The sequence below is a fragment of the Temnothorax curvispinosus genome, unplaced genomic scaffold (assembly GCF_003070985.1).
Source record: "Temnothorax curvispinosus isolate PA1 unplaced genomic scaffold, ASM307098v1 QBEX01002543.1, whole genome shotgun sequence".
NCBI classification, from domain to species: domain Eukaryota; kingdom Metazoa; phylum Arthropoda; class Insecta; order Hymenoptera; family Formicidae; genus Temnothorax; species Temnothorax curvispinosus.
The window spans coordinates 53,901-81,276 of NW_020212323.1; the positions used below are offsets into that span (position 1 = coordinate 53,901).

General features: G+C 40.6%; 4 protein-coding genes across 5 annotated transcripts in view; 2 read left to right on the plus strand and 2 right to left on the minus strand.

The window, feature by feature from the left end:
* Positions 1 to 7,748, minus strand: part of LOC112451774 (elongation of very long chain fatty acids protein 4-like) — an 18,874-nt gene extending 11,126 nt beyond the window's left edge. Inside the window, exon 1 of the mRNA XM_025011622.1 lies at positions 7,183 to 7,748. The gene's annotated coding sequence lies outside the window, so the exon portion shown is untranslated. The remainder of the gene's footprint in view (positions 1 to 7,182) is intronic.
* Positions 7,749 to 9,436: 1,688 nt separating this feature from the next.
* LOC112451773 (glycine receptor subunit alphaZ1) lies at positions 9,437 to 14,673 on the plus strand. 2 transcript variants are annotated; one of them, XM_025011618.1, is made up of 9 exons: positions 9,437 to 9,987; positions 11,852 to 11,922; positions 12,016 to 12,109; positions 12,269 to 12,423; positions 12,503 to 12,658; positions 12,849 to 12,989; positions 13,233 to 13,462; positions 13,599 to 13,733; positions 14,263 to 14,672. In XM_025011618.1, exons 1-9 carry the CDS (start codon positions 9,917 to 9,919, stop codon positions 14,512 to 14,514), a joined length of 1,305 nt encoding a protein of 434 aa, XP_024867386.1. In that variant the 5' UTR covers positions 9,437 to 9,916; the 3' UTR covers positions 14,515 to 14,672. The 2 variants fall into 2 exon arrangements, with proteins under 2 accessions (XP_024867386.1, XP_024867387.1); XM_025011619.1 differs by lacking the exon at positions 12,503 to 12,658 and having other exon boundaries at positions 14,263 to 14,673.
* Positions 14,674 to 14,698: 25 nt separating this feature from the next.
* On the minus strand, positions 14,699 to 19,253 carry LOC112451771 (periodic tryptophan protein 2 homolog). The gene is made up of 15 exons (XM_025011616.1): positions 19,161 to 19,253; positions 18,780 to 18,892; positions 18,569 to 18,663; positions 18,341 to 18,469; positions 17,984 to 18,254; positions 17,659 to 17,840; positions 17,227 to 17,485; positions 16,630 to 17,134; positions 16,193 to 16,530; positions 15,966 to 16,113; positions 15,669 to 15,837; positions 15,455 to 15,598; positions 15,303 to 15,377; positions 14,992 to 15,211; positions 14,699 to 14,909 (listed from the first exon to the last, which is right to left on the minus strand). Exons 1-15 carry the CDS (start codon positions 19,176 to 19,178, stop codon positions 14,771 to 14,773), a joined length of 2,805 nt encoding a protein of 934 aa, XP_024867384.1. The 5' UTR covers positions 19,179 to 19,253; the 3' UTR covers positions 14,699 to 14,770.
* A 1,258-nt stretch (positions 19,254 to 20,511) lies between these two features.
* Positions 20,512 to 26,966, plus strand: LOC112451777 (V-type proton ATPase 16 kDa proteolipid subunit). Its single transcript, XM_025011626.1, has 3 exons — positions 20,512 to 20,820; positions 23,614 to 23,803; positions 23,994 to 26,966. The coding sequence occupies exons 1-3, from the start codon at positions 20,739 to 20,741 to the stop codon at positions 24,196 to 24,198; spliced, it is 477 nt and encodes a 158-aa protein (XP_024867394.1). The 5' UTR covers positions 20,512 to 20,738; the 3' UTR covers positions 24,199 to 26,966.
* Positions 26,967 to 27,376: the final 410 nt, after the last annotated feature.

Here is a 27,376-nt window from a genome sequence, read left to right on the forward strand (position 1 = left end):
GCTCGTTCATCGTGTCACGACCTTTCCACTTTGTTTTGCAAATACGAATCTGACATTAGTGTATTCATCAGATTTTGATTAAAGTTTTTAATCAAACATATTTGTAAACATATCAATTATTTCGAAACTCATTGGCACACAAACGATAAATACTGATTACATATTTGTAATAAATATTCCACATGTAATGTTAATTTAATAACATATTGTGAGATAAGTATGCCCATCCAAAAGAAATCTGGCTAATATAACCCCCGAAGCAAACTTTCCTCCGAGCACACTTTTCGGTTGGTCTCGCGCCAAACGGACGATCAGGTCCGATAATTGATCTTCGCGAAGTAAAACAAGTTTTGGAAATATGTAAGAGGTTCTTGCTTCCACATCTTTTAATGACATAATGATATAATTAAATGAAAGCGTGACATTAAGAAACCCTTTATTACTTTTTCAGAAACACATAGCCTTAATTTTTATTTACGTAGTCTTTGATTTATAAAGCGCAGTGGATAACACATAATGAAATGAGAATGTGCGTAGAATGTGACTCAAAACTTGACGAAAGATCAACGCAAAATGGGGGATTTTTCGTGAAACATTTTAATTTAAAAAATGCAAAATAAAATTTATTAATAAATTTAGAAATATTTGGAGTTGGTAATATATTTTTATCCTTCTCATAAAAATTTCTTGATCGTGTTATAGCTTACAAGACATTTTGGATTCATTGACATGTCAATAAACGGTATAAACATTTTCTTCATCTTAATATAACATCTAATAAACTGTATTCCAAGACTTTTTAAATTAATTTGAAGCATTCTTTTGATGCCTAAAGTTCAGACATTATTGTGGTTCTGAGTAATTCATTATATTATGACGACAATAGAAGAAATCAAATATGATTTTTTTCTTACGATATAAGACAAATAAATCTTTTTCGTGTTTCACGTTTCATATATTTGATTAAGTACGTTCGTAGAACATGTACCAAGCACGCAAAGTCATCTTTGCAACGTATGTAAATTCATTAATTTTAACGTGTATTGACATGATATCGATTTTTAATTACTCAACAGCCGCGAGTATCAATTATCTGACAGAGAAAGTATTTCTATACAACATATATCGAATATCAATATTTTTTTAGCGAAATTGACAGCTGCATTAACAGAATAACGAACTCAATTTGCTATTAACATCCTATACATCGGTCTGTCTGAATAAAACTCTTGACACTTCAGAAGTTTAGAACATTTATGAACATCTCATAGGTATTTCGAAAGTGTCACACTTTGGCAATCGAATACCGGTGTGTCATCATGATAATGAGACATTCCATACCAGCGTATTATAAAAATGTATGCCTCAATATCGTCAAACGTATCATACCGTAAAGAGATGATTTAGATGAAAAGAATTGTTATAGCAAATATTATAGCAAACATTTCGTCGAAAAAATTAGAATATGGCGCTATCGTTTACGTATTGATTCGAGTCTAATATAAACTTGAATTATAACGGGACCATTCTATCAGGATCTTCACGCACTTGATAACCGAATATCTAATAGGTAACGACCTACTTCTCGACGCGGACGAAATATCGATCTTGGAACAACGTACTAAACACAAGCAATTACATTCCTAAATGCTCCATTATTAACTTTATAATATTATTATACATATTATTATTATCAACATCGTAATTATTACTAATCTAATTTATTATTATATGACTATTACTAATTTAATAATCTAATTAATCTTGATAATCAGAACTAGGCTAATGCATATCGCTCGTGCGACAGAGAAATCGAATAGACATAAATCAAATTCCAGAAATTCTTCACAGCTGTTTCAAAGTCCTACATGTCTAGGGCCTATCTAGGGCATATTATACACGAAATACTCGTCTCGGTAAATTTCTCCAAATCATCTTAGTGGACGAATGTGTCGCCTCCTCATGAATAAACAGCGCTTCAAGCAGTGGACATCTCTCTTAAGCTGAGAAGAAAAAGATAGAATGCCACATGTTGTACGACCTCGTTCGTCGCTCTGCGACTTGGCGCGGCGACGACTTTACACTCTCTATTTTACAAGCAGCTGAATGGCAGCGATTAAAGAAACAAAAAACCTAAGACTAATTTGTCTCCTTAGAACGGCCGGAATACGATTTTAAAGAACATCATAACAAGCATAGAGATATATATTACATTTTTCCTTCTTAACGATCCCACTTTATTTATCATATGACAAAAAATTCTTTCAGCGTTTAAGAATTTGACGAATATTGATTTTATCTGTGCATTTATATTAGGCGACTGAATGTGAAATTGATCAGTCATGCATATTTTGTGTTTTACGAGATATTATGTTCCGAATGACTTAAACACGTAAATAATATTAATCTTATTTATTAACTTTATCTTTATCTGCTTTATGTCTCCATTTGTTTTTAAATTTACATTACGTTAAAAAATATAACAGAGAAGATCTTTCAATTTTAAGCTGCTCCCCTGATGCTGCTGGTGTAATCGAGAAACTTGGAATGCTCACGCTTTAATACAATAACACTGTAATGCGTGCATTACAATGCGTGACGTTACAGTGTCCTAACTCGGCTTAACTCAAATTCAAAGTTTGACAAAGCAAAAAGTTTCGCACGACAGAAAAAATAAAGTTCGCGAACGTCGCACAGCAGATTTTAATGTCGCATACTTCCTGGGAAAATGATAACTGACACACTTTGGCACCTCTTGCGGAAACGCTTCGTTAGCGAGGCATTACTTAACCACGAATTTAAGAAACAATATTTGGCGTCTCTTTAAATATTTGCCGGCCATTGTAGATCTTCCGAGAACTCATCACACGTTAAATATCAATATATCTTAGACTTGCAAGATTCAAATTCTTCTAGTCATTCAAATCACGTAACTTCCTGCGGGTAAAATATAGTAGTGCACCGACTAAATCCTAAATCCCCGTAAGTTTGTCATTCAAAATCAATCATCTCACGACATACTGCCGTGAATAGAGAAAAAAAATATATTTTACCATGTCACACTCTTCTTGCATGTATAAAATAATGGGTACAGTACGATCTGGAATAAGTCAAACAACCATACGACTAAAACGAATCAACATCGGTAAAACGGACTATTCAACGTTTAAATGTATTCAACGTTTGCTCTTGAGAATATATCGTAAATAGCTGTAAGATACGTCGCAACTCAAACGACATAAGCAAATCAAACACGTCATAAAGATGTCCAATAGACGTAGTAATTTTCGAGACATTGTTTATTGCTTCGCAAGAAGTTTTTAATTTTATACGAATATCAATGATACAAAGCTTGTTAGCTTTTTGGTTTAAAATTATTTTGGTTTGAAATATTTTCAGAAATATAAAATGGCAATCTAAATTGAAAAAAAAATTGATTATTAAAGGACGACAGCCCGATGGCCATCTTCTTTAGGGCAAAACTGGAAAAAATTCTAGCGCAACAGTTATTGGAATTGTGTAAACTTGCCTTCCTTGCACAATTGATATTGTCATCGCAAAGCTGCTAATTCTAATAAGTGAAATTGCTTTCAACGTGTTTGTTCTTGCGATAACCAGTCTACAGTTAACGCCTGCTTGAAAAGAAGGGAAAAGTTGTTCAATAGAGAGTGGTTGCACTTCCTTTCTCCTGCATCGGTCAGAGATAGGATTGTACCTATCGTAATTATTGACGTTCCCAACTAAGATAAGCGCATATTAGTCTCTGCAGAACTTAATTCATCCTGAAATATACGATAATTAATGTCTCGCTATATCCTAGCATCGATATCCCGCGAACGTTAGTTATACACGGGTTTCTTCTTCTTAAGAGCCGCGTATGCGTGTTGTCCAATCAGATTTCGATAGTTCCATATAAATCTTCGCAAATTTGCCGAAATAATAATAGAGATTAATGAAATTCCTCAAAATACGTCGTTTCTGTTCTTTAAATTCGAGAAAGTGCACAATTTCTAGGACAGCATAGATTGGCATCGTACAAAAAGTGAAATGTTATACACATGTAGCGGTATATAGTCACATCGTGTAGTATGTATCGTTCGAGGTAGAAGAGAGATAATATCGATGATCGGTTTCACTGCCGCCTTTTTATACATATATTTATATTATACTTGAAGCTATTAAGTTTCGCTTTCTACGTAAACTGCAACAAGTACCGTAACGTGCGGATTATCCGCGTGGCATCGTCGGAATTTTCAACTATAATTATTGACATTTATATCCGGAAAACGGATCTACATCCACAATATCAACGCGTATAATAGACAATCAGGTGAAGAAACGCTGTACAATTGTTGCCCTAAAGACAAAGTGAAAGCGAGACTTTTATTAAAAGCATTTACATTCCCCTTTTCGCAGCATTTCCGTTAATCGAAACGAAGAGAATGATCTCCCAACGACAATAATGCTCAAATTTCAAAATCGATTTATATATTTTTTATCTTTTATTATACTTAAATTCTCTCGCGCTCGCACAAGTCAGACAACAGTGGCGAATTAATGGATAAAAAAAATAGAAAGTAATAAAAATATCAACTGTATGTTAAATAATGAAAAACTGATTAATAAATTATATTATATATTTCTTTATATTCCGTCACATTGCAATTTCATGCCGTTTTGGCTATACGCGCTGTATAATTACGGTATATTATATCCCCTCTTTGCATCCAACTCTCTTTTTATGCGATAGATACGTAAGAAAAAATCGTGTTATTTTGGAAAATTACAAAGAAAAATTAAAAAGAATTGCGTGAAAAGAGAACTGAGTGTATATATTTTTCCGAACGGCAGCGCAATCGATCGGCGACTGATTAATCGATTCACAGAAGAGAATCCTCTGAAGAAGGGAATCGACTATAACGTCCGATCATAGTGATACACGTAAGGCGCAAACCGGTTGGAGGCTGATTGGCGCACTTTCTTCGATACGTCTCTACGCCGGCCATGATCACCTCACTTTCGAGGTCAATGTCTAGGCCTAGCAATGTATACACCCGAGATGCGACTGACTCCTCTTGCATAGGCGCAACTTTCCTTGATCCGAGTGACTGACATTCAACGCGCGAAATTTTCTTGCTTCTCGATGGCGCACGTTTTCGCGGATGAGAGGTTCAAGTTTATTAATGATTTTAATTATCGTTTGAGGCTTAGGACAAAACCAGAAGCGGTTTGAAAGCAAAAAGGTCGAATATCACGCAGACTGATCGCTCGCGTCTCCAAGACCGGTTATTATAACAGAATAATATCAGATTACTAATTATCACGCTTTAATTATATCGTTACACTCCGCATGTTCTTGTTGCAAATGCTTATCGCGCATACGTGATCAGCGAGGCAACGATGTGACGTAAGCTTTTCAAGAAATATAAGTTTAATTAAATTTCATTTAATCGCACATGGAGATCTCGACGAGCAACGAATCCCTCGATCCGCAGATCTGCCGATCTCGTAATGCACGCGAGGCGTTTCTTTCGACCACGCGTGTTTTCTCCGTATCACGCAGCGCCGGTACGTTCAGTGCAATGCATCTGGCAAATGAAGAAGCAGCGAAAGTAAAACCCCTCGCATACGAAGAGTGTCTTCGCGTACCCGCGTGCAATTTTACAACGTTAATGGCGTAATACCCGCTGAGCGATTGCTTCTTCCGAGAATTCCTCGCGTGGAAAGCGCGTGCCTTTTGCCGAGGTTAAACGCAGAGGTGCCTAGGTGCCTTCTGCTTGAATTAAAAAGAAATTGGGAAGAAACGTGATTGCAATTAATTCGTATCTATAAGGAGAGGAGGATCTAAATTGGAGTAGAGTCGCGCGGAGGGAAAAGCAGAGACTGCCGCGACGCCGCCGGGTCTGTCAGCCTAAACGCGATGGGTGGATACAAGTCATTTTGATCCAGCTGCTAACTATAAACCGCCTGAATCGCCTGTTGCCGATGCTTTCTACTGTCACATGTCACATGACTAAGTGCGCGATTGACCGCGTTTGAACGTCTCGTCGTGTCTCGTTAAATGTCGCAGGATGACGGGCCTCTCGCGCCTCTTCCCGCGATTCGTCAAACAGCATATTAAAAACAAGAAAATTGTTTATGCGAATTACACTGAATCGCGGCCTCAATCGAGCATCGCCCGTAATTCCTTTGTTCAAAATCGTCGATCATCGGCGACGGGAAGTGCGCGATTTTCGATGTACCGCTCTGCAATCACATGATTGCTAATTAGCTGCTCGACCGACTGTATAAACTCATTTTGCATTAGAACGGGAAACGTAATGCGCGGAACGGCAATTAACAACCCCCCGACCGTGAGAATCTTCCGAATTTTTCCAGAATGCGAATCCTTATTTGCGAATCGAGCACGTCCGCGGCTGTAATGAGTCGATGACCGAGATATTAAAAGTAAGACACATGAACAAATGACGAAAGGGGGTATAAGTCGGTCGATAGAGCGTAAACTATAGCTAACGAGTCATTCACGAGCAAACGACAAGTGACAAGTGCGGTATAGTCTTTATGTGTAGTTACGGTTAAATAACCGTGAAAGGTTTCGCGTTTGATTTAATTCGTACAAATTGAACATTAATTTAAACTAACGCCTCGAAATCATCTGTGCGATAGAAGAACACGTTTCATCTTCGCGCAAACTTTCTCCGGGGTTTGTATAAAACTCTGGATAAGTATTAGATGCGAATGAGCCTCACGAGGCAGTTTAATAAACCGCAGCGCAGCTTCAAAAGGGTTAATATTTCAAACCTATCATTGATTCCAACACAATTGCTTGGCGTGCTTGTGTGATTTCAGTAAGAACCATTGCACGGATTGTTGCAAAAAGTATAATAGTATATATATATATATATATATATATATTCGCAACGATCCGTGTTAGACAAGAAAATCGATACTGTTAAAAATAAAAAAAATTATACGTTGTATGTACCGCGCCTGGAACAAACAAGTCTCAAGTATCACTTGGCTCGAGTCGCACCTCGGCAAAGCCAAGACCTAAAGAGGACCATTATCACGCGAGGTAGCATATTTTACGAGAAATTCGTACGCCGGGTAATCCCTCGGGTATAATTTTTATTCCATTCGCAGCAATAAAACCATCTGACGAGGATCGCCTATATCTCTTACCCGAAAGTATCGTTGCTCCTCGCTGATTTCTCCGGCGTGGATCAAAAACGATGACGCGTGACCCTCGTCACTTCGTGGCGATGACCCTCTTCGTCGGTACCGGCGCGATTACGACGACTAGCGAGTGTCCCGTTGGGATACGCGCGAGCTCTCATTCAAGAGGGTCCCGTCTGTCGACGGATACTAGCACCGGGTCGCCGGCGATCTCAGCGAAGCGATCGTGGGGCGGCACGTTGCTCAGGGATCGCCACCCATGTCGACGATCCATACGCGAACACGGTCACCATCACCACCCGCGGACGGATCCTCGGTGGTCGCCTGGCTCGATTCCTGGGAGAACCCACGGGGGCGGAATCGAAAGTAAACGTGGCCGCCGGCGCGACACGGTCTCTACCGTTTCCGTCGAACGATAATAATTAACTTTCACGTGTCTCGATTCACCACCTCGCCTCTCGTCGCCGAATTCTCGCGCGCCTTGTCCTCGGTGACAGAAAAACACTACGGAGCAACGCTCCCTGGCCATTCCTACGATCGCGGAGGGTGCAGGCGCCGGCCGGCCGCCATCATAGAAATCAATACGCACCTCTACAACGGGGGAGCCTGCACCCCCGTGTATACGGGATTCCTTTAAACGGGACGGCCCATCGCTTTGCACCGCTGATTGCAAGTGGTGCACGAGGAATGGAAAATCGCATCGTAAAGATCGTCGGTCTTCTTACCTTTCATCTATATTATACGAAGATCGCACGGATCCTGCAGATATAAATCTCATTCTTTTCATCCAGGCCAAGTCGCAGTGTCGAAATGTTTTTGGAGGAGAATAAAGGGCGATACAAAATCGATGTGCAAGACGACTTTCTATGTGCATTATCCTTTTGACCGCATCACCTGGTATCCACTTTACTGTTCACCGGTCCACCCACGCAGTGTTGAGATTCTTCCGATGGTAATAACACTCCACGTCTGGAATAAAGTATACAAATTATCCTTAGAAGAGATTTTCTTTCTACGTTAACGACGATCAAAAACGGATCGATATCAAAAGACAAACTGCCGAAGTTAACTGGAACTCGTCCAATTTTCTATCCCCCTTTAGACCTGCCCTTAGAAAGAGATGCATATAAAATCCTGCCGGTTTATACTTTCACCATGTTCTATATTTCGTATCTAAACTGCTCTTTACAAAGTCCGATGACCTTTCTTCTAACGCTCAGGCAAACCACGTGAAACCGTGGCCCGGTCCTTTTCGATGGCCGATCTTTTTAGTCCACCATTCTTTTAGGCGATCATCCGTTTAACGGGAAAGTCAGAGGGATCAGTCGTGTCTAAAGGAACGCTCGCTAACTATTTACATCGTGTAAGCATCGAGGAAGCGGCTGGAATTTGACGAAGACGAAATATGAAGAAATGCAAAAGCGTAGCTAGGATCTTGCGGTTCAAAGTGCAAGATTCGTCAAACAAAATTAACTGCATCGCGCAAAAAAGTATTGGCACTTATTTTCTGAGATAATTTTGCACGAGATGAGATATTACCCTGAAGTATTTTGTTGAATGTCAACACATGAAAAAAAACCAACGTATTCTCTCTAATAGAGTTACAGCGATATTTTCATTTTTGTAAAATTATCTGAAGATGATAGGAAAGAATAGACAAACGGAAACGTTAGACTCTCTCTTATTTATCATATCTTTACCTACACGCTTGTACATACATTAATAATGCACAATCGGAAATAAATCAAGCAGCCGTCCGCCTCCGGCGGATCCGAAAGCGTCATCTTCCTCTACCATCCTGTCGCAACGCCCTTCAAGAAGAGATGAGCAAAGGAGGAACGGGAGGTCTCATCGAGGCCGACGATCGAGGTCGGGTTTTAGACGCGCGTGACGTAGCGCCGTCTAAATGAACGGTACCGTTGCTCCAGCCGCTCCAGGACGCTACCAGGAGGAAAGGAAAGGACACCGCAATCTCGCGCTTCCTCCTCGGTCATTTGCCGAGCCTGCATCAGTACCTGCTATCCGTAGCCCGGACTAAACGCCTATACTGACCCACTCTCACTCTCACCTTTCTCTTTCCCTCTGTCTCTTTTTATTAAATTTTCTCTTCTCAACAGCGGCTCTGCCTTCTTGCCGCTTGCCGCGCGTTATCGAAATGATAAGATTTACACGCGCAAACACACCTCTCTGTCCTCTGCGAGAGACCATTCTCCTTAAATACAGCTACTCGAGAAGAAGGAAGTAAGAGGGGAGAGAGGAAGAGAATCGCAAAATATTGGGAGCATTTCAAGATTCGTTTTGCTCAACACGACAATGATAATAAAGTCGCCGAGAGATAAAACGTGCGGGGAACATGCCGACGCGCGAGCGGAGGAATGGCATGTGTCTGAAACTGCACTTAGAGCTGCGAATAAAATAGAAGGGTGATGCAGGTTGTCGGCACGTTCCATTAGCAAATGGATGTTAAAAATCGGAATAATACACGATAAAAATATCCGTCACGCGGTAACTTGACTCGACTACGTGATGCGAGTAACGCGTCTACGCAAAACAGTCCATCGTTACGCAATTCGCAACGGGCAATTGCGACAAGCACAAAAGCGGATGACAATACCTGCAATTGGACTAGATTGCGACAGTAAAATAATTGATAATTGACTAATTGCCGCGCCGCGCGCCGCCCTGGCATAAGGGATGCCGGAGAACCGTCGTCGCGGTCAGTTGACCACGTCCGGCTGAGATGAAGCGCACACTTCCAGCAGTTCTGCTTCACCTATGGTGGAATTCTCTCCCGGAAGTGTGTTCCTCGAGGTAAACGACTTCGTGCTCCTTTAAAAGTCATTTTCGCCTCGTTACGCACCGCGCGACAAACCGCGCCGTTTCGTCGCGGCGGCGTCCTTTATCGCTTTCGAATATCAGCGATAGAAAAATTGCGAAACGACAGTTTCCGACAAGAAAGTGTCCTTCGTTTTTAATATGTTGTATTCTAGATCAATAAGGAGGGAATACGTATCTTTTTATACGCGCCCAATCGCATGTTTAAAACACCCCTTTGAAAAAATTGGTCATCTCTTTCGAGGCAAATATCGATGAAACTATAAAAGATAGAAAACATTTTTTCATTAAAAGTTGAATGGTTTTAAGAGTACTTTAAGATAATACAAAAATTTATATATTTTTCTGTCTTTCAAAATTCCTCTACTACTTAATGTTTTTTTTGTTAATTAAAAAAATTTTTTTATCACCAAATCAAAAGTTACTTTATTATGAATTCAACCATATACATATAATAGAGTTATATTTGGCTACTTTCAAGAATTAATTACAAACCCCTCTGTACACACCGCTATCCATGCCTATTCATGCATTCGATTCGATTCTTTACGCAACACGTTCTGTTTTATATCTTCCTCTGACAATAACAAGTACATTTGGAGGACATTCTATTTATAATGACGCAAGTCATTTTTTACGCAGGTAGAACGCTTAATTATAATAATAGAAATAGAACATAGTAAAGTCATAGTATCAAGATATAAAAGTCAAATATATAAATGAGTCAAAGTGCACGCGCCAAATAACGCGTATGAGCACGTATGGAACGTATAAAATCCGCACAATCAATTATACATGTTTCTAATATGCGATGTTACTAATTGAATCACGTAGACTTATGGAATACGTGTTGCAGTATTCAGTAGTAAATTTCCAACTGTGCAATATGGACATCATAATAAAATAATCTTTGATTTGGTAATAAAAAAATTTTGTTTGAAAAAAAAAAAAAAAAAAATTAACGAGTGATTAACGGGTATTTAAAAAAATATATAATATATAACTTTTTTTCTCATTGTTTTCAAGTACTCTTAAAACCCCATTCGACTTTTAACTTAAAAAATTTCTATCTTTTATAGTTTCGTCGATATGATGAGATCCAAAAGAGAAAAACCAATTTTTTTCAAAGGAATGTTCACCCCTTAAATATATGATTGAGCACGCATAAAAAAATACTTGTCCCTCATTTTGATCTAGAGTACAATATATTGGAAGTTCATAAAAATCGGAAGGAGGCACTTCAGTGGGTTTTCTTATAAAATGCGGAAAGAAGCAAGCCCGAGTTCGATCGGTTCTTTTTCTAATATATTCGTGTTAATGTTATTCAAAAGAAACAAGCAAAAATTGTAGGATAAAGCGAGCTGCTGTTTCCTGCCAGATAGGATGATTTGAAGCTAACGCGGCAGGTCCATGAGAAGTCGTTATTACAATGATTAATGTTTACGATATTTAATGTTCAATTTGACAATATGCGCTTGTGATGTTAAACTCTTGTGCGTTTCTCGTGACAAAAAAGAAACAAATTTTTCTAACTCCGTACTTTTGCTTCTCCGAAGACAGGTGCGGTGTTAAGCTGCTCGCTCACAACCTCTCTCTCGCACGATCAAATAAGTTACCTAACCGAAAAGATAAACAGCACGTTTTATCTCGCTGAAGTAAAGTCTTATAGGACTAAGATATTCTCCCGCGTTTAATGTAACGAAGAATTCCCAATGAGTCAGTAATGACAGATGTAATGCAGAAATACAAATAAAACGACGAACGTCGAATAAAAAAATTGTGTTAACAATAATGGATAAAACAGAAAAGAGCTTTAACAATGACGGGATTTTCCTCGCAGCTTGTTTAGCGAAGATGTCAACAATTGTACTATGACGTCGAGGCTAATTCTGCCGGAACACTATGTCAAAGGTAATACGCGACTCGAGGAGAGTCATTCGCACTTACGTTTCTGGCATAAACGATGAGCAACCATATGTAATAAAAATAAAAAATTCTCTGCAGAGATTAGACCGCCTTCGGGTGCGCCTGTAGTGGTGGACTTCAACATTTTAGTGGTCGACATTAACTCGATCAACGTTGAAGATATGGATTTTCGGTAAATTGAAATGATAAAAGCTTCTTTTAAATTATAATCAGAAATAATAAAAAATATAGAATTTAATTAATATATAATAAAAATATTTTATCTTGTTAATTTAAAGTATAGAATATAGATGTAAAATATTATCAAATTGTAAGAATATATATTCATTAGTGTGGACATGTTCGTCAGTCAAAGTTGGATAGAATCTCGGCTGAATACGCCACAAGATATTTTCGAGGAAGGCGACGATTACGTAATACTTCCTCAGGAATTTTTCGATAATCTTTGGCAACCGGATCCGTATTTCTTAAATTCGAAAGTTTCCGGTAAGCATAAACTGTAAACTGCATTATCTGCGTGCAGTTATTATACGATAAATCGTTATATGTATTGATAATTTTTCAGAGATTGCGACTTTAAATCATAAATTCTCATTAGTCACTTTATACCGGAATAAAACCATTAAATATTCCGCACGAATTAACGCTATCGTCGCCTGTCAAATGGAATTTCAATTGTACCCGATGGATATTCAAATCTGTCCAATTTATATAGAGAGCTGTAAGTGAGCTTTAAAAGACAAATGCAAATACAAGTGTGCATGGCAATCGCGCAACGATATAAACTCACGCTTTTTTGTAAAATTATTTTTGAAATGAAGGACCAAAGAAAATTGAGAAAAAACGTAAATACTCTCGGATAAAACTCAGTAAATTTATCCGCTTGTTACAGTCCGAATTATTTGTTGCAGTTTCCTACAACAGAAAGAAGTTGCTCTTAAAATGGGGCACGGGCGGTGTTACGGTAAATCCCGAATTGAAGCTTTTGCAATACGACATCGGAAAGCCCGCGGTACTCGAAGAAACTATAGATTATATGCTCGAAAAAAATGGTATGTAACAAAATTTAGCATTTACGTGTTCCTTTAATCTAAATCTGAAATTTAATCAACCAGCTTGATTCTATCGATTTCGATGTCTTCGTCCCATTCATTACAATAAACTGTACTGTCCACGTTGTATTATATTAAATCTTTAAAACCCAAGTAGAGAACACAGTAGCGCGCTGTTAATTATATAATAAAAGATTACGTGCTAAATAAAAAAAAAATAAACTTACCTGACAATTCTCGCAGGAAATTTCTCGCGGCTGGTATTCTTCTTTCGCTTCGAGAGGCAGATCGGCCACCACTTGATACAAACGTTCGCACCGTCGACTCTGGTGGTGATGCTCTCCTGGTTCAGCTTCTGGCTGGACTTGGACGCGATTCCTGGCCGAGTGACTCTCCTGGTGACAAGTATGCTCACGTTGGTGACGATGTTCACCGGCCTTAAGAGCGATATTCCGCCAGTGGCTTATATCAAAGTAAATTTTTATAAGTACTCCTAAGCTTCGATCACCTTATTATCGTTATTACCTTTTGCATAACGTGAACAAATCCCTCGTATTGATATATATCCATCTTTTCTGACATAAAAATTTACACCCTCCGCTTACGCAGGCACTGGACATCTGGATGGCTGGCTGCATGATGTTCGTGTTCGCAGCTCTGGGCGAGTTCGTCGTAGTCAAGGTGCTCGATCTGCGAAACGACCAAAATGATTCGCAAAATTCCATGGAATCTCACTCGTTCTCGGTTCGTGTCTAAAGGCCCTTGCACAATGCCAGGCAACAGGCAACAGGAACAGGGAATAGAAATCAGAAATAATGTATAAATGCAGAATAAACAGTGAATACACGGGCAATAAACACTACGGAGTTTCGGTCACGTTGAAGATTCTGTGCCTATTGTCTCTGTTGCCAATCGATCATAACATTCGAATTTTTCAGGTTGTAATTAACGAATTTTTGGTTATTTCCTATTGCCTGTTACCTGGCATTGTGCAAGGTTCTTGAAAATTACCTGAATTACCTCGTACCTCGTAGCAATCTTATTGACGATCTGCTTACAGCGTTTTCGACTGGGCCGGGGTTGCTCGCCCCGGGAGCGATTAATGACGTCACTTCGGCAAATCGACTAATGTTATTACTCGATTTGTCGAAATGACGTCAATTAATCGCTCTCGGGGCGTCTCGGAGCGAGCGAACCCGGCCCACTTGAAAGCACTGTTAGGAGAGGCTGTTATAATTGCACTTTATCTTTAAACACGATTATTTATCTTTAGCGATTAATGGCAATGGTGAAGAGACGAAGCATTTGGGATGACGATTTCGTTCACACAACCAAACCGAAGAATAAGTATACCAATAATAACAATAATATACTGCCAACTCTATGGCTAGATCCCGAGTGCCAAATAACGCAAAGGACACGCTCTCAGAAAATAGATTGTTACAGCAGAATTGTGTTTCCCATACTATTTCTGCTTTTTGTCGTTCTATATTGGCCGATAGTGCTACTCAAAAAAGCGCCATGATAAAATGATAGAAATTCTACATATTAAATCTTTACTAACACAGCTCTACATATACACACAATCACTCTCCATATTTGAAATTTGTGAATGAGTTGAAGATATCGTCGTGGCGTCGATTAAAAATTAGAAGTGTATCACGAGTTTGGATATAATAGAAAAATAAAATATACGTTTTTTTTTGGCATTTGTTAATTTTTTTATTTACAATACTTTTATACTAACAAAGTTTTCATTCTACGAAAAATTTTAATGAAGCTTAATCCGTATCCACTTCTTCTATGGAAATATCAGATTCGTCGTCTATCGTGATCGCAGAATGCCTCGATGCATCTTTCGCAGATTTTAGGTCTCCTATCCTCAGTATATAACTTATCGTGTATTGATTAAAATCACATCTGTAAAAATATTTTTAATTATACTACCATGATTATAGCAATATGTATATAAATGTATTTAAGAAAACGCAACAACACTTACATTTTACTAAGATCGTCGTATTTCTTTTGCATGTTCTTATGCAGCATTAATAATACCGGCATCTGAAGTGAAGTATTGATCCGTGACCCGTATTTCGTCAAAATTGTTTCTACCCATAAAAGATAGAAATGTATATGCCTCGTTGATTCCAATTCGGCCGCTATAAATTTCAGGAGCTTCTCGATATAAACGTCTGGCATGCTCGTCGTTGTTAATTCAACTGTAATATGGAGAAAACAAATATTATACATCAAATCATTGTTATTATCGTTACTATCGTTAGTGTATTTAATTATATAATATGAACTCACTTTCTTTGTACGGAATGGTTTCTATAACTTGTTGCGTTAATAGCTTCTCATTTAACTTCAATGCCATCATTAATGCTAAAAGGGTAATGCAGTAATATAGTTTACATTTATTTGTTATTCTTCATTCATTATTCTAGTATAAAGATGTCTACCTTTTGCATAGTCGTGTTTGTCAAGTGTTTCTTTGACAGTATCCGGAGTAACTCCAAGCTCCAATTGAAATGGATCGAACATCAATCCAATATCCAAAGAGTATATCAGCAAACCTTCCGTTGTTGCTGCCGCCCATGCTTGACCTGTTTTAAAAAATGTTTAAGTACGCGTATTTCAAACAAAATGAATATTTAATATATCATTCGTTTCTACCTGTGGGAGAGAATTGTAAACACAGTACTCTCACTTCCGGTTTGACTCTCCTGCTTGCCATATCTCCACTTTTGACACCTGGCAATCGCATCGATATGTTTCCGCCTTCACGATGCTCGATTAAAGCTCTATTTCCAAATTCCGACATGTACTTTCTATTTATAACATCCTGCAAAAATAAAAATTACTTAGAAAATAAAAAAATAGGTTTGGATTGTTTTGCAACTGATTCTACATTTCAGCCTAATAAAGGAAAAACTTAAAATATTTTGTATATTATATATTATCGTTACTTACATCCACACCATCCAGAGATCTATTTTGAGTGATCTCATATTTTTTCAACAATATTGATTCTTGAATATTATAAATGCACACGTTCTTGGAACGACCACCAGCTAATATACACGTGCCGTCAGCCGAGTAACATAACGTAGTGAAGGCTCTGAAGAATAGGATTTATTAAGTTCGTATCGTTAAGACATACATTTACCGCATAACATTTTCTGCACTGAGTTACTCACTTGGACTGCAAATTCTTTTTCGCTGTGATGAGATCTGTTTTGGATCTACCAGCGCCTAAATCGGTTCTGCCCTCGATAAAGCCCGTCTGTCTTGCCGTTTTACACTCAAAAAACGTAATCTGCCCATCCAGTGTAGCGACAGCGACTTCTTCTCCGCTTGGTTTGTAAGTTACGCACAGCGCATCGGCGGTCAAGCGTATAGTCTCGTGCACGGAACCATTCTCAACCGCATTCCATATTTTCAATGTCTTGTCCCAGGATGCGGATACCAGTTCTGTACTGGCGGGACTGGGATTAAATGCCAAGCTTGCAACAGGTCCCTCGTGACCACTTAGTATCTAAAATCGAGTATTTTATTTAATACAATTCAATCTTCTCAATAGTAAAAATTAAAATTGTGCAAGTCAATGTTCGAGGACAAACAAAATTACACGCACCTCTAAAAGAGTTCCGAGTTTCATGCTCCATAGATACACGTCGAAGAAATCTTGACCACCCGCAGCGAGAAACTCGTCGCTCGCGTCGATCGCCAAACAGGAGAATTGCACTGGACGTGGCGAGGTGAGAGTACGGAAATTCCTGTATCTCACTAGATCGTACGCCCGCACCGTTCCATCCAACGAGGCAGACGCGACGAATTTACGATTGTGACTGAACAGAACACTGGATATCGATGAAGTATGCTCATGGAACGTAAGCGTACAAAATCCAGTTAACGTATTCCATAGTTTAACTTTCCCGTCGTCACCACCCGTTATAATATATTGGCCGTCGGGACTGTACGCCAAACAGTTCATATTAGTTCGATGCCCTTGCTGTTTCATAGCGTATGTTTCACTTTGCCATTCCCAAACCAGGAGCTGACCAGCGTGAGAGCATCCTATAGCTATCCAATCTCCAGAAGAATTCAACGCAATCGACGAAATACGCTGTCGAGAAATACTGTAAAGCCAATCGTTTTAATCTCTAATATCACATACAATAATAATGTAATAGGATATAAACGTTGAATCATAGTTTTTATGTTACTGCACCTTAATGAATGGATCAAATTGGCGTGTGGCATCTCATACAAGTAAAATGAACCATTGTTAAATCCAATAACTAATATATGAGTATCTTGATGATAAGCAGCTGCAGTAAGTTTCGCATCTTTATATTGTTTGTGAACTTCGTCTGCTAGATAAAAAGTAGCTCGCTTTTTATAACCCAACATTTTCATTCCCTTTTTATTTTCCTCTTTTGTCGAGACTTCTTCTTCTTCTTCTTCTTCATCATCTTGCGGCAAGTCGTCTAGTAAAATATACGTATTCATACAAATTACTATTATATAATGTATTATTATAAATTACTATTATACATACAGTAGAACTATTATTTCCTATCATCTATGTTCTACCAAGTTTTGTAATTATTTACAAACAATATCAAATTAACTTCATAAAATGGTAAAGAAATTTTATCACCTGCGTTTAACAGTTTACGTTCAGCATGAGCCTTTTGCTTCTCTGTCTTCTCTATAATTTTGTCTATATCAATGTCATCCTCGCTATCACTATCTTTGGATTTGTCCTTCTTTGAAGGTGGTTCCCATTCAACCCAATCATCCGGTTCAAGCGTACATTCCCAGACACAAACTCGGCCATTTCTGTAAAAAAAATTCTCAAAAATAAACAAATTTAAATTATCTATATAAAATATCATTGTGTACGAAAAAAATTGTTTGTCCAGTAACAAATATTGTGACAATAAATTAAAAATTATTTAAATTTTTTTAACTGCATCGCTTACTTGCTAATAGTGTACAAATCATATTGCTTTGCTTCGAAGAAACATGCCACAATTACATCGGAATGACCACCTAACGTAACCCATCTAAAGTTCGCCGATTTTTGTAAACTATATATCTTCACTGTGGTATCCTTCGAACCAACTGCTAATAGTTTCGAGTCGAAAGACCAACTGACGCACGTTGTTTCAGCAGTAGCTCCGTGAAACGCGCGTTCCATAATAAAAGGATTGTAATCACCCGTTTGTAAGCCTGGCGCATTGAAAACAAAAACTGAAACACAAAAACAATACGTGTTATTTTAAATAATCGTGTTTTGGTAAATACACCTCTACAACTTTACGGTAGCGAATACTTACCGCCGCCTCCTTTGCAAACTGCAAAGTGCTTTCCATCTGGAGAGAATTTTACACGCTTGGGACGTCCTTTAAATCTGTACTTATGTAAAATAGCTTTGCTTATCAAACTGATGATATGAGCTTCGCCATCTGCGGATATATTATAAAATTATATTTTCTTTAACAAATGTTCCTTCATGTACATTATTAAATAAATAATCTTTAAGTGTGTGTACAAAAAAATCTTACCTGCGTTAATTGCAACTAACATACTACCATTTGGTGATACATCAATAGTAGTATAATTATATCTGCTTTCTATAGGAAGCGTCATGGATTTGTTGCTAAAAAGGAATTATTTTTGTATAAAATTAAGTAAAAATCATCGTGATATGAAATTTATAAGTTTCATGAAGCTTTTAGACATTTGATTCATATTAAGATTAATATTTTTTATTACTTCTTTAGGTCAAAAATCGAGATCCTGTTGCCCACAGGGCTAATAACTGACAATCCATCTCGGGAAAAGAGTAAGTCTCCTTTACGATAAACTGTGCCAAGTAAATTACTGAACTGTAAACAAAGAAATAAAAAATATTGTAATTCTTAAACATACACCTTCTTTATACATAGGTATTAGTAATATAAAATTATATACAATGTTTCTATTATAACATATGTTACTTGTCTTATTATCCAGAACGAAATAAACAAGAATATACAAATAGCAAAACTTATAGGTTAGAAATGCAATAACTTAATAATAACTTGAACAATACGATCTGCAGAAAAATAAAAACTTGTAAATTGCCAGCATTTTTTGAAACAATAAATATTTTACCTTGTATGAGAATTTCATCTTTCCTTTGTTTTTCTCAAACAAGTATCTGTCGAATCCACGTGCATCTGCATGCACGCGCGTTTATCAAAGTTTACGACACATTTTGGACAACTCAGTTCCAAAATTATCCGAACGAGAGCGCTCGGTAACTGTACTTCGCTGCACTTTCGTTGTTCAATCTGCGTCGATAGCGAAATAAATTTATTATATTAATTTTTCAAAAATTAATAACATATTAGGAGAATATAATCAAATAAAGATTTATATTAATTGGCAGCCCAAATTATATATGTATTACAATAATAATTTACCGACGTAAAAAAACCAACTGTCGATAATTTGCGAAGAAAACAATTCAAGTACTCGAAAGTCGACAAAGCACCAGAAAAATATAATCAGAGACAACAGGTGTTTTTTTTTGAAATTCTGATGAGAACTGCGATTCCAAGGATTCTTGTAATTTTTCAAGTCTGAAAGAAACTAGAAATCTCAAAAACTTATAAATCAGGAGAATATAATTAGAAAAGAGATAATTTTGAGTTTCTAAGAAATTCTATAATTTTAAATCTCAAAATTAAAACATGGTAACTCAAATTTTTAAAAACTGGCAGAGTGCAAAGATAACGTATAATTACGTAAGAAATAGTTAAATGGCTCAAGCTTATTAAAAAATATTTGCACAGTTATCGCAATAATTCGATCAAGTCGAAAGTTTCTTCAGTAAACGGCGTAATTGGGTCAGGGCCGCAATACATTTTTAGTGAGAGTTGAATAATACAGCAACGGCTAACGTAAAATATAACAACAAGCTAGGGTCTATTATAAAATACAAAGACAAATTATCAGCTGTTTATCAAGTAATTTCCTTTCATTTCATTATCTCAGTAATCATATCAATATATTACGCCGTTCGCCCTACTCTAGAAATTTCGCGATAGGCAGCGAGTCAGCTGACGCGAACAGTTCAAACGTCCGGTCATGTGCCTTCAACGCGTAAAATAGTCGAACACATTGGAGAAGATCGGCGTTCTCAGGATCGCGATATCATCGAAGGAACGTCGCGCGATCTCAAATCGCAAAGGACGATTCGCGCGATATTCCGCACCCAGGACAGGGACAGGGCCGTTCAAAAGAATCCGCACGAGTCGGCAAGCCGCGGAGAGCGGAAAACGCGTGTCACGCGCTCGCGACGCGGCGCGATGCGCGTCGGACGCGGCCAATCGGCGGCGTCGACGTCAGCCGGCCGGGGATGAGACGGGCGGCGCGATTGGCGGGCGGCGCGGGCTCGCGGCCAATCGCGGCCGGGCTGACGCCGACACGCCGCTGTCGCGGCCACCTTCCACCGCGTTGATCGCGCTCGTCACTTATCACATGACCCGCGCCACTGTGGTCCGTACTGACTGTACCCCGGTAGGCCATATTTGACAGTGGGCCACTAGTTTAGCGACGTGAGTGACGTGAAGATCGCTCCCTACGTTCGACGATCCCGGCCGATTCGCGACCGATCCCCGTGCAACCTGTAAATACTCCCGCGATCGACTCGACCGCCAGGACCACCCGACCACAAACCAGGCCACAATGAGTGCTGCCACGGAAAGCGCCCCGGTGTACTCGCCGTTCTTCGGCGTTATGGGCGCCGCCTCAGCCATCGTATTCTCCTGTGAGTTTCGTCGACTGTTTTTGCTGCCCGTCGCATCGCCACCTCGTGATCTCGCTCGCGCGTACGCGCGCGCTCGCTTCTCGACGATCCGACGTCGGCGGGAACGAGGCAGCCGAGGCGCTTCTTTATTGCGTTTCCGTGAGCTACGCGCATCAACATCGACTTGAACGTTGACGTCAACGTCGCTCGTCGCTCGTCGACGTCGTCGCCGTCGGCACGGAGCGCCGATACGTCGTCTCACGCCATTTTCTCATGCGGCATAAAGAGACGGACGGCGGACGGAAAATTATCGTGTGCGAGTAGCGCGGCGCGCGCGACGATTATCGATCCTCCCCGCGAGAAGAAACGCGGGGGAGAGCTCGTTCGCCTCGTTTTCCACGGGGCGGACGCGCGCCGACGGGCCTCGTCACCCTCGTCGGCGAACGGCGACGTCATGTGCCGCGAGACGCGTGACGAGCGGCGACGACGAGACTCTCGTTATCTTATCGAAAATTAACTCCCGGGCAACTGTTTAATGTCCCCATTCCGCTCTGATAAGCTACTTTCCTCTTTAAATTCCTTCCTTCTCTGTCTCGCTCGCTCGGCCGGCCGCCCGCGGGAATTTGGCAATTTCCTAGGAAACGCGGTCCAAGAAATCGCGTCGGTCGCGCGGCATTCCCCCCTCGAGGAACCCGTGCTTTATTCGCGAATCAGCGCGGAATAGCTGCGGCCGCGGCCGGACCGGGCGCAGCTATTTCGTAATGCTGACCTCGGACGAGCGGCAGCGGCGGCACGCCGCGAGAATTTTACGAGCCTCGGAAAAGCGACGGATGGACGGACAGACAGACAGACAGATGGAGAAGCGAGAACAGACGGACGGGAACGGAATACGCGATACGCGAGCGGGCGTGCGCCTGCCACCTCGTGCGTGTCACGAGACGCGGCTCCCCGCCACCCGCCGCGTCATGCCGAGCCGAGCCGATCGGTGCTCCTGCACCTTACCTGCACCCTCCGCACCTCGCTCTCTTTCGCGTTATTTTCGCGAAAAAGTTAATAATATTGACACCACGACGCGAATCGATCTCCTTCCCTCGCGCTCCTTCGCGGCAGGTCGCTCTTTCTTCGCGAGGCGAATGCGCTCCCGGCGCGCGTATCGATTTACAATTAATGATTTTCCCGAATTCGCGGTAAACGATGACCCCCGGGGACCGCCGCCACCGCCACCGCCGCCGGCGCCTCCGTGAGCGTCGCTTTTACCCGTCGGCAAGATCAATACGAATGCCTTTTCCCGTATGCGCCCTCGGCCTTTCCGCCGACGGGAACGCGAGACGCGACGGGCAAAGATCGCGATTCTCCTCGTCATTCTTCCCCGAAAAACATCGAGACCGTCGTATAAAATTGATCGTCTCCCGAGTAACCTTATACGAGGAGCGAATATGCCTCCGACTAAAGCATACAAATTTGATCGCGAGCCGATTCGGCGGTCGCATCCGGCCCGCACGTGTCGCGACCGAGAGAGCCGTCGCTCGCCGACGAGAGCTGATCCCTTCATCTCTAACGGCGCAGAAAACTTGTCGGAGATAAACCCTGAAATATGATGAGGAAGGTAGCCCACTTGTTTGATCCACAACGCCTCGGGCAGGCCGGGTATGATCGATCGGCCACGAACGCTCGAGAAGTGTTTATTTATATACGATAAGACGCGCATATGTTCGCGCACGATAAGGTGCGCGGCAACGATTAAATGCCCATGAGATCACGTCCCATGAGGTTTAATTGGAGCAGGACGTTAGGGCCGAAGGTACGATGGGAGAGACAGAGAGATAGAGAGAGAGAGAAGAAAAGAGAATGACACGATTGCCTCTCCCAGCCACGCCCCCCTACTCACGAGATGGGACTTGTGCGATTGTCATGTGACTGCCAACGTGAGAATCATGTGACTGCGATTTCCAGGCTGGGCTGGGTACCCCCGGTGTTATGTTACGAGGACACCTGTGAGGTCCCCCCTTCTTCCCCCCCGTCGCGACTGCGGCGATTCTCGCGCGGGATTGTCGCCGATGCTTCAAAAAGGGACAAAAGGGAAAAAATGACTCGAAATAATTATTTTCGTCGCTTCCCCGTCGGGACCGTTCCGCGACGAGCTCGATCGATAATTCTCGTATAGCACGCTCGGCGACTGAAACCGCCAAGAGTTATACCGCGCGTCCGGAAGAAATTCGCGACGGCACACGGTTCAAGCTTCATCTTTTCCTTTTTATTCCCCCTTTTCATGAGGCTCTCCTCGCCCTATGACGTGGAAGTTGATTCATGTCGGTCTTTAAATGAATCCTCGTATCACGTGCGTCTTGCGAATTAATAGATAATCCCCCGTTCGAATGCTTTGAAGAAAGATATCTCGAACGTTTACCGGTAAATTTTTATTAAATTTATGAAACGATGAATGGAGGAAGACGCACGTGATTCAGGGCGTATATCTTTTTTATGATAAAGTTCAAATGTTACATTGTAGAATGTTTGTTACATCCCTTTTATACTACGGGAGAAAATTTCGAGAGACGATTGATTATATTTAGCTATCATATTCTTTATTCTATTAAAATAGATGGATTGTCGGGCTATCGTTATATTTAACGTTCTCGATTTAACTAGAGATCTATAAGATTCTCAAGATGTTTTATCTCTCGTTTGATTATTAATATTCAATTCTGTATGTGGAACTGCGACACTGGTTTATGTGGATACATATGAAGCGGAATATAATTCTTATGCGACTGTGCGAATTATTTATAACGAATTATTTACCTTGTTTTCCAGCTCTGGGAGCAGCGTATGGCACAGCAAAGGCTGGCACAGGAATCGCAGCGATGTCTGTCATGAGGCCAGAATTAATCATGAAATCCATCATTCCCGTTGTCATGGCAGGTATTATTGCCATTTACGGTCTTGTAGTGGCGGTACTCATTGCCGGCACTCTTGGGAGAGCCCCTACTTACGATCTTTATAAGTACGTATCTTTTATATGGCGCAATAATACAAATCTGCTACTGTGACATTTAAAATCTCTGTACACGTGTAAAAAAAAATTGAGCAGCGTTTTACAGTATTGTTATAATTACATTTAAACGTTTCATGCTTTGACAAAAGAACGTAAACGACTCTGTAATTAACTGAAATATTTTTCTTTTGTTTGGTAGCGGTTTCACCCACTTGGGTGCTGGGTTAGCAGTAGGCTTCTCCGGTCTGGCAGCCGGATTTGCTATCGGCATCGTGGGCGATGCCGGGGTGAGAGGCACCGCTCAGCAACCTCGTCTCTTCGTCGGCATGATCTTGATTCTGATCTTCGCCGAAGTATTGGGTCTTTACGGCCTGATCGTCGCCATTTACCTGTACACCAAGTAAACGGTCAGTAGCGGCATCCTACTACCTGCCATGGTTCCATACAAGACATGTCGCCTGCAACCAACAGCGCTCCCCGACTATTATTATGCTACAAAACTTGTTTCGACATATTTTACTTAATCACGTTACTCCATGCATACCTAATCTAATTACCATCTCGGCTCATCTCTGCGCGCGCGCCCCCCCTGTAATATCATACTAAAAAAAAAAAAGAAAGATTGATCTATTTAGCGTACGGACATTAAACCACGCCACGCATTACTTGTCACACGGATTGCATGATTATATCGAAGGTGTTGCGATGGAGAAGTGCGGCCGGTTTCTTTTCTTGATTTCGCGACACGCGTGATGGCGCATTTCGATGCTGCGACGTATGAAAAAGCGAATGTATGGCGGAAAAAAAGAACGAAAGAAAGCGTGGAAAACAAAAGTCGACAGGGAAATACATATATTTAGAGAAAAGATCTCCTGTGTTAATCCCATTGTCGAACATTTCTCTTTCACTGTATAGTAATCATTTATAGCTTAGTACGACATTGAATTATCAGTTAAAGTAATCGGCTCTACTGAGTGTATAAAGGAAAATATGTTATTGATAAAAGAATATTTAGCACAATTATATATATATATATATAATATATATATACATATATTATAAATGCAAACCGGCAGGTACGCGACTAGGAATCACACAAAAGAGCAAAAGAAAACTCTAAAGAAACGAAATTATATCATCGGAATAGAAATATGTAAGAGTAAGCGACACGCAAATTGCGCGTGGTAAAACGGCGTAATATAACAGAGAGAAAGGGAGAGAGAGAAAGTGAGAATGTGAGAATGAGAAATGTTACTGGACAAGATCTCGTGTGGACGGAGATTGTGCAACTAGAAATTAATAGACGAAGAATGATATGGTGGATGAGAGACTTTAGTAAAAAGGAAAAAAGAAAAAAGTATGAATGCGAGTAGTTGATCACAGATACACAACAAGATAGTATTAAGTCAATTGGGAAAGTCTGCTGGACACGACGAAATTTCACATTTTCACGGTTATTCATAGACAACGATTCGTTGCGCGGTAGACGAGATAGGGAGGGCGGATTGGATGGAAAAAAGAATGTCTAACCGAGTTGTTAAAACCGCAAAGGCCAGCGGTCGACACTCGATTATTCGCACGATTTTAATCCAATCCCGCATTATTTCTATTACCGAGAGAAAAAAAAAACGTCGTATGTCAATGGAGTAACAGGTACATGTGAAACTTGCGTAAAACCGATAAAGTATCGTACGTACCAGCAGACACATCAGTACACACATACACAGAAAGTGAGAGTGAGAGACACAATACCGTATGATAGCGAAATCAATGATCATCTGAGAGAAGTTATATACGCTGATAATGAACATGTAAACGGAGGATAATTTGTACATTCCATATTAAGTTCGTTCAGTACAGGCGAGCGGGCGTTTGGCGACAGTTTGGCGACAAAATTCGCGACAAGTAGGTCCGTGCTGCGTCGCGTTCTTCGAAATCAATCGATCGCACATTCACGCACCTCACATGGGGCAGCAGCCGGCAGACGGACCTGTATTGTCCTGGGATGGATTGTCCTTCGGGAGCCGACAATCTTAACCCTTTGTGCGTGCACGACTTTTCGATCGGCTGCTATCACCTCTCTTCCACGGTTATCACGTTCGGGTAGAAAAGAAAAAGAAAAACAAAAAATGTGCAAAACCAAGAACGCCCGCTTGCCATTTTCGACTGCGCAGTATTTTCTACCTAAGAAATATGCAAACAAGCTCAACGATATAGGTGTATTTCCAGTGAAGAGAGAAAAAAGGAATCATCGAATTGACAAGATCTTGTTAGGCGGAAAAAGAATGGAAGGATTTAACAACATTTGTCCGGAAAAACGCTCTCGCTCTGGAAATCCACCTGTATGCATATCCCTCGAGATACCATCGGAAACAATAGTCATCTCGACGTCGTTGGGAACGAAGAACGAGCGTGGAAATTGCAATTTTCCGGAAACTCGCGTCGCTTAAAAAATTATGAAAAACGAAAAACTATGTACGAGCGAGCCGGGGAGCGGTGGTGGTGGTTCGTTTGCCTCTTCCTTTTTTTTAAATCTTGTTTTTCCTTCGCAACGAGGTACGCTCGGGAGAATGCAGGCACGCTAGACACGTTTTACCGCCAACTACCCTTCTTCCCACTATTTCTGTCCGTTGTATATTTTAATATATGTACGATATATCGGGAACCGTATCGGAGAGCTAAAGACAAACAGGAAGAGAGTCCGAAAAAAACGAACCCGGGATTTAGTTATAGTTGTACGCGCGCGTGCGATGTATGTACATACCACCATGATGCTTCACGCTACGATAATTACAATTTAGGCTAGACCTAGATAAGGTATTGTTGTATACCAAAACCTCGTGTAGCTGAGTGAACGGTAATTATTTGGGTAATTATGCGAGAGAGAGAGAGAGAGAGAATGGAAAAAAATGTGCGAGAGGAAATGCTTGAGAGAGCGAAAGATAGATGCACCTGGCAGAGGGAGCAGAGAGAGACCGCTGTCACCACCGCTGCCGCCACCCCCCCGTTCCCCCTCGCCCTCGAATCCCAAACTACTATCTTCCAGTGTTACTGATAGACTCATTGTTGAGCGCGAAAAAGTGATACTGATCGACGATGATTATTTATGTTATAATTCGTCCTCGATGTTACAGAAGAACCGTGTTTAATAAAAATTTCATTTGGACAAAAAGAAGAGAAAAAGGACGGTATCCGGCCAGTATTACTCCAACCAGTTCGCGGAGTCTCACCTGAGATCGAGATAAGCGGGTCGAATTCTAACGAGATGCTCCAGATTCGTCGTGGGCTCGTGCGGAACCGGAATCAAAATGCTGAAAAAGAAAAATGGATATATGGAAACGAATTCTACGGTGGAATTAAGTCTGTGTTTTCGTTCGCTGATCCACTCGACGAGTTTTATCGAGGAAGATATCGCTCGGCCTGTTAGCTCACCGCCGTTAGAATCCGAGCCGCTTATTCCGGGGCATTGTTTATATTTATTAGCTACATTTATAAATGTGCATTTTTTTCTGTCACTGCCATTCGATCGGGATGAGAGGGAACGACGCGCGCTCGTTTCAATACTCGCATTTCTAATACCGG

Excerpts from the sequence above, each read along its gene's own strand:
- LOC112451773 (XM_025011618.1), top strand. The coding sequence starts at position 9,917 with ATGAAGCGCACACTTCCAGCAGTTCTGCTTCACCTATGGTGGAATTCT. Across the intron at positions 12,990-13,232 it reads TTATATGCTCGAAAAAAATG|GAAATTTCTCGCGGCTGGTA; the intron begins GTATGTAACAAA and ends CAATTCTCGCAG. Across the intron at positions 13,463-13,598 it reads CGCCAGTGGCTTATATCAAA|GCACTGGACATCTGGATGGC; the intron begins GTAAATTTTTAT and ends CCGCTTACGCAG.
- LOC112451771 (XM_025011616.1), bottom strand. Across the intron at positions 15,838-15,965 it reads GATCTCTGGATGGTGTGGAT|GATGTTATAAATAGAAAGTA; the intron begins GTAAGTAACGAT and ends TTATTTTTGCAG. Across the intron at positions 15,599-15,668 it reads TTTACAATTCTCTCCCACAG|GTCAAGCATGGGCGGCAGCA; the intron begins GTAGAAACGAAT and ends TTTTTAAAACAG.
- LOC112451777 (XM_025011626.1), top strand. The coding sequence starts at position 20,739 with ATGAGTGCTGCCACGGAAAGCGCCCCGGTGTACTCGCCGTTCTTCGGC. Across the intron at positions 20,821-23,613 it reads CTCAGCCATCGTATTCTCCT|CTCTGGGAGCAGCGTATGGC; the intron begins GTGAGTTTCGTC and ends CTTGTTTTCCAG. Across the intron at positions 23,804-23,993 it reads CCTACTTACGATCTTTATAA|CGGTTTCACCCACTTGGGTG; the intron begins GTACGTATCTTT and ends TTTGTTTGGTAG.